At 35.4% G+C, this 7,500-nt stretch overlaps 1 protein-coding gene across 1 annotated transcript; it reads right to left on the minus strand.

Annotated features, from left to right (window-relative positions):
* Positions 1-843: 843 nt before the first annotated feature.
* On the minus strand, positions 844-6,470 carry LOC137657148 (uncharacterized). Its single transcript, XM_068391502.1, is given in 3 exon segments — positions 844-908; positions 1,227-3,947; positions 3,949-6,470. Coding segments are annotated over 2 exon segments (4,314 nt in total). The 5' UTR covers positions 6,141-6,470; the 3' UTR covers positions 844-908; positions 1,227-1,825.
* Between the last annotated feature and the right edge of the window lie 1,030 nt (positions 6,471-7,500).

Consider the following 7,500-nt stretch of genomic DNA (forward strand, 5'->3'; position numbering starts at 1 on the left):
ACACAAAAACATTTGAACAGTATTGTGGAGATAGTCATTACAATATGTGCATAGAAGCTTTTAGAACTATTTTTGGAATAGGAGATAGTTCTGGGTTGAGTCTGACTTGGAGCAAGAACGCATAAGAGGTCACTGACCTTGACCTCTCATGATTCGCTTGAAATATCTCCCAACTGCTTGTATATGGATTTGAATCTTAATGTTGTGAAGTTATATGATGTGTATGTGACCTTTAGAAAGGTAGGAATTGTTTATTTTAGTTACTTTAGTTACTACAGTAATTGCTTGGTACCTATTCTGATTGTAGGCTTATGCTTACAGTTGTTGATAGATACAACACCTAAGAATTAATGAAAAAAAATATTGAAACATATCAACTAATGGAGAATGAACAGACTTAAATGGATGGAATCCATGGTGTTGAAGGTCCTAGTTATAATGTCACTAACTTCATATATAAATATCATATGCACTGTCTCTCTGAGGAAACCGACTAAAACAGGTGCTTTGAAAAGCATAATTTTTTCATATATACACAGACACACACACATATATGTATATGTATATATATATATATATATATATATATATATATATATATATATAATATATATATATATATATATATATATATATATATATATATATATTTCGAAAAGCATTGTATGAGAGGGCAATGTAACATAAATTAAGGAGAAGCAAAATTATAAGTCATAAAAAAATTAATTTAATTTACAATTAAACGGTAAATTTATGACAATTTACAATCCGAAGAATGACTGGCGAATATGGTGATCCTGATCAGTTCAAATCTCGGACAAACTTAGCGTGGACTTTCTCTTTCTCCGCCAGAGAACCTGCATTTGGTCCGCACTATTACCCCTCAATTTTCGAAACATCCGAAGGATCTGTAACCCATAACATGAAACATTACAAATTGGAAACGTCAGGGGCTACAAACATAACAATGTGCATTTATGCGAAATCTTACAAAACAAACGAACTTTTAATATTAACCTATGGAAAATACAAAACCTTGATCAATAAACGATTTGAATATCCTAATATAAATGTCAAAATCAAATTTAAAACTTAAAAGGAGACCCTTCAGACTTTATTATATATATATATATATATGAGTTTGGTTGCAAGACAAAAGGTTATAAAACCGTAACTATAGTTGAAAGTTCACTAAGCAAATGCATCGTACTTAATTCAAACCTTACCTCAACATATAGCCAGTCTCTTAGGTCCATAGAAAAGCAGTGACGAAGGTAGAGGTGTTGATGGTAGTCTTCTATTTGAGCTCTTGAGTAGTATAAGGTGGTCAGACGATGACGTGATCCATGAGCGGCTAAGTCCAGAGCCACCGATCTTACACTAATGAATGACAGCCATTGTCCTTGGCTGCCAAAAATTAATTCAAATTCAGGAGAAGACTGCCTTGCTGCGCTTCTTACGCTGGCCTCTTCATACTGCCTTCTTGAGATCATTCACCACCGACAATGGTTTTCCCAGTCTTGTGTCCAGCAGCGAACAACCTGGTGAAACTTAAAATACATCGCTCAAGAATGGCTTGTTTCTTGCTTTAAAATTGTCCCAAGAGGTAGTTTAAGGTATGCTAAGTAGATGCATTTGCTTTTTCAAAATAAAAGAACCAAACCACTCCCGAGCAAACAATTTAAACATAAGAAATTTACCACAACCAAACAATTCATATAATATACAAAAAATTAAATGCACACGAATGTGCATTTTTCTACACTCCCGCGAGGGGATTCAATTTTTCTAGGAAAAAATTGAATTACAATATAGCGATCAAAGATCACGCTAGACTGTCATCCAATAGTTTCTTTACCTTATCTTTCCCAATCATGGCAGCTCGCCTCTTGGGTCTCTCCTTAACCTCATCTTCCTTGCTCAGTTTATCCTCACATGGCGATTGTGCCTTATCGTTAAATTTAGCCTCATATTCCCGTTTATAGAGCAATGGAATCAAGGATGAAACGTGCCTTTTAGTCTCTTCCCTACTTTTTCCTTTGAGTACTGTTGCACCCGTTACTTCACCTAAAGAGTTCAGTTTTATCTCTTTGACAATACCCATTGGAAAATTAGTAGGTTTAAGAAGGGGTTCTTTAATGAGAACAATGTCTCCAACTTCTAATAGTTTATGATTAACAGGTTGGTATCTACTGCGTTTGTCAGTGGCTTGATTCACCAGCTGCACAACAAATTCTTTATTATATATCTCTATTATACTTTCCCTAGCCTTTCGTAACTTCCTGTGGCTGTCCTTCACATGGGAAATGGGAGATATATCAGGAGCCCAAGTATCATCTGCCCTAGGTAAAGGATGTAAATGGGGAATAATATTTAAGGAATTCAATTCATGACCTTTAACTAAAATTTCTGGAGTTATAGGAGATGGTACAGGTTCAGTCCCATCATTGTTTCGCAAATATTCTTTAAAGGCAATTGGTCGACGGTTTACTATATGTACAATATTTTGTACAGCAAAGTCAAAATCTAAATATTCGAGGACCATATTCCGAATAGAGCCTTCAATAAGCCTTTTGACCATCTTTACACAAGATTCCACTAAAGATCCAAGTTCACTGTGGCCTTTATAGTACTGCTGAAAGCTCAAAGGTTTTATGTTGTTCTCCCTGAAATAAGATTGTGTATCCTTATCACTTATAAAATTCTCAACGGTTCTAGCACCTGAAGTTAGCTGTGAACCTTGGTCACTTAAACAGAGTTCAGGCACCCCAAACTCGAAACAATGGAGCTGAAGTGCTCGCAAAAAGGATATCACCGAAAGGTCTACACAAACCTTAAGATTTATGGCTCTGGACCATAAACAGGTGATACATAATATCCATACCTTTGATTTCTTACCCATCCAATATACCCAGTAAGGTCCAAAATAGTCAATGAAAATATACCTGTAAGGTATGGTTGGAGGAGAAACCCTAAATTCTCTATAAGGGGACTGATTTAACTTTATAGTTCTACCGTTAAATCTACGGCAGTGAACACAAGTTTTCAAGACTTTCTTTACAGTAGAAAAACTGCAAGGAATCCAAAACTGTTTCCTAGCCTCAGATAATGTGGCATATATTCCAGAATGAGCTAACTTAACATGAAAATTTCTAATAATTTCTTCAGTCAATTTACTGTTTTTGGCCAAAAGAATGGGGAATACATAACTACCGTCTCTCCACTTATGAAATTTACTTTTAACTCTTAGTAAACCAGATTTCTTTTCAATGAATAAATTTAGTTGACTTACTATGTTAGGCATATCCCTAATTTTAGGGTTCCTTTCTCTGAAATATTTAAAAACATCCGGAAAATTTTGGCGTTGATCTTGCAAAATCATCAGTTGCCATGCATTCAAAGAAATTTCATCATTACTGAAAACCTCAAAATGGTCATACTTGCCAGATTTGTTCTTTAACTTCCGTTTGACATTGTTTATGAATGTCAGAACATGTTTGTAGACCGAAATCAAATGAAGCCAATCGAAATTTCCAACTGTAGAATTCAAAATGCCTCCCATCTCTGGCTCAGTCACACTCCCTATCTCACAGTGGCCTTCTGAAACTTCAAGTACATGGGTTAAAGGATTTGGGATCGTTACATCCAAACTGTCATCTTCCAAGATATCATGAATAGTATCAGGTCCTGTGAAGAAATTTGATTTTATCAACCTCTTATATGACAATGACCTGGTAGTACAATCTGCAGGATTTATCATCCCTGCACAAAATTTGAAAGTCACAGGGACCGTTTCACATAGATTCTCTATTCTTTGCAACCTATTCATAACAAAAATACTTAGTTTTTTTAATTTATCAAACCTATTTGTTCGAGAATTTAACCAATTCAGTGCAACTGCACTATCTGAGAAAACTATCAATTTTGTAATGTTTATGGGGGAGACACTCTAAACCACTAAGTTCCTTATAAATGTCAACAATAGTTTCCGTACCAAGCAAGAGAGATTGAAATTCAAGAGAAGGGATAGACTTTAGCTCTAACTGGCGTCCAATTCTATTTTTTGACAGAAGGAAACTTACCTCCTTTGTTCGCAAGTTCTTGATAAAGAGCACAACTCCATATATATGCTTGCTAGAATCACAAAAAGCAATAATTTGGAAAGGATCATTCCTGCGACCAACAAATCTCTTCACTGCAATTTCAGGAACACCATTTACTTGCTTGCAAATATTAGACCATTCTCGTAGCTCCTCACCAGAGAGTCTATCGTCCCATCCAACTTCTTTCCTGCATTGTAGCGAGTGCATAAATAATCTAGCCCTGTTTAATAAAGGACCATAAAATGAGAACACATCAAAATTGGCTGCAATAGAACTTAAAATTTGTCTTTTGGTCGTTGCATCCTTATCAAGTACCAACTTGCTTGCCGAAAGAGTATCAATGTTTCTGTCCCAAAGCAAACCAAGCAATTTTACTTTTGTAGGAGTCTTTTCCTTATCTTTATCTACCTGTTGCTGCAGAGAGTCATCATTGGTTATGAACTGCTGCAATTCAAATTTATAGGGAGAAAATATACTGTCAAGTTTCTCATAAACCCATTTCAACCTGTCTATATCATTGGTCGTGTAAGCCAAGTTATCCATGTAAGCTAAGTTATATAACTCTGTCTTCAATTCCTTTACATCAATATTGTCACCTTGGACATCCAACATCAAAATTTTATAAAGTGCTAACACTAATAAAGTTGGACTGCATGGCAAACCAAATGGAAGTCTGCAATGTTTATAAACAATTAAGGAATAGTCCTTTTTAGATAAGTTTCTGTACCAATAAAAGAGTAACCTACTTTGATCTGAAGGCACCAACTTAATCATCAGAAATGCCTTTTTTATATCAAAACATAATTTTTCATTAAATCTTAGCTGTAAAATAGAAGTTGAAATTTTCTTATTCAAACAAGGACCAGCAAAAATTGCTTGATTATGAGATAGAGTTATAGGTTTATCTTTGTCAGATTCACACAAATTGGACAAAAATACATTACGGCATTTTGTTGACTCTCGGTCCATCTTGAACACTGGCATGTGCGGCAGGAAGCTATGTTGAGGGTTTTCCTCCAAGAATTGCTCCAAGTTAGATACTCTCTCTATAATGCCTAGCTGTTCCTGTTCTTTAAAAACCTCGTCAATCATTTGAAAAGCATTATCCTTTTTGCTAAATTTCTTAAAATTTGATTTTAATATTGCTTTTGACAGATTTTGATTCTTACCAAGCAAATGAGCTACTTTCCCATTCCATAACAGAGGCATAACTAACCTTCCATCACGATCTCTACAAGTATTTTCTAAAGCAAATTCTACTACTTTCCTGTTCTCCTCATTAAAGTCTTCGTCATATAAGTTAGAATCACTGTACGAAATACTTTCTGCCTTTGAGGAAAGAATTTCTTCTGCTGCTCTCTCAAGTTCAGCTTCAACAATTTGACCCTTATTTAAAACAGAAATATTAGCATAAGCAGGGAACTTGAATTCCTCTACCGAATCTAAGAACAATCCACCCATATTCAAATTACTATCAACTTCAAGGGGACCCTCACCCTTTGCACAAACTTCAGAAGAATGCTTTATCCGGTCTGGTAATAGAGCTAGATTTTGCTTATACCTTTCAATGTCACCTACAAGCATCACTCCTAAGGGTGATTCCAAGTAAACAGAGGGAATCACTTCAGAACTACCTCCAAACAGCACATCCTTCTGTGGTACTAAATGAGAGTTATCATTTCCCAAGAGCAATTTTATATCTTCAACTTTATCCCTAGACATATGCAAAGTTTTGTCAGCTAATATATAGCCCTTATCCTTAAATACTTGAGCTACCTCAGAGATACCTGGCAAAACTAATTTCAAATTAATAGACTTCATGGCAATAGCAGTAAAATAATTATCATTCAACTTTACCTTGTATACTACAGTGGCTAATGGCTTTGAAGAATTAATACCATTCACCACCAAAGAATAATTCGGATCCACAACTTCAAAATGCATACTCTTAGCCCAGTCTTCCTCAACGAAAGTTACTTTACTTCCTGAATCCTTTATACCTCGATCCCCATTGTCATTCAGTGAAAAGGAAGGCATAGCAGTCACCGGGTTACAAGAGATTCTTAAAACTCCTAAATCAGACCAAGTTAAATTAGAAACAACAGAATTAGAGTTCGATTTCTCTTTACAATTCCCCTTTGCCGTTTGATTAGTCACTTCTTGGTTATCTGAATCATTCTTAAGGTTATTAGCAGTACTTTTTGGGTCTTTACGAAATTTACAAAGATAGCTGAAATGCCACTTGTTACAATGTTTACATTTTCGGTTAAATTTAAACCTGCAATCTGAAGTTTTATGAGAATCGTAAGTACAGTTTGTACAAAAATTCAATTGTTTTAGTTTTTCAATTTTACTCTGTGGAGTTACATAAACTGAACACTTCAAAATTGGGTGATCAATGTCTCCTTTATTGTCTGCTAAATATAGAGAACATTCTTTAACTTTAGACTTCTCAACATTAACAACGGCAGAAGCTAAACAATTTGAGTTGGGCACAACCTTTTTCTCAAGATTACCTTGTTTCACATTAAATTTCTTGGATATGTTTCTATATCTTTCCAAAGCAGTAAAGATATGTTCATCTATTTGCTGCAACGAGGGCTTATTCGAGCCAGTAATATGCATTAACTGATTCTTGAAACAGTCATTAAACCCATTCCATATGAAATACTGTAAAACTATGTTTTGATCTATGCTTAAAGCCTCAAATTGATTAAAAATTATTCTCATATTACTGATAAAGTCATACGGATCACTCTGATACGTTAGCTTCAACTCCGATAACTGCTTAATAACCCTATATTGTTGAGACAAAGTATCTGCAAACGCTTTCTGTAATAATTTCTTAGCTTCTTCATACGAACGGTTGCTACAATCTAATGAGTTTACCAGTTTAAGCGAGTCACCTGAAAGCTGTCTCGTAAGAAGAGTAACGTGAGTACTAAGATCATACTTATCAATAGTTGCTTCGAACTCTCGCAAAAACTTCAAAATATCCTCACCTTCTCGATTACCAAATGTCGGTAAAGGTAGTTCAGGTAATTTAAGCTGTGAAATTTCAGAACGCGAACGATCGGAAAGGTTTCCGGGCGAAAGTGACACCGCGGTCTTAAGGAGAGAGAGACACTTACTCAAACGATCGTCATAAACGAACCAAGTATCCCATTTCCTCACTCACCAATTCATCGCCGTTGTCGTCTTTATCTGCGCTATCCCAAATTTCCTTCAAAACCTCGTTATTCACTTTGTCAAGTTTTTCCTTAAGGTCAACCAACATGTTCATATGCTCGTTAGCATCGCTTACAGACATCGAAGAAACAAACCTTTCTATGAAATTACACTTCTTGGCAACTTGTTGCCTAAGGGCTGAACGAAAACTGCGCGAAATGCTCTTCGG

Source organism: Palaemon carinicauda, chromosome 18 (assembly GCF_036898095.1).
Source record: "Palaemon carinicauda isolate YSFRI2023 chromosome 18, ASM3689809v2, whole genome shotgun sequence".
Lineage (NCBI taxonomy): Eukaryota > Metazoa > Arthropoda > Malacostraca > Decapoda > Palaemonidae > Palaemon > Palaemon carinicauda.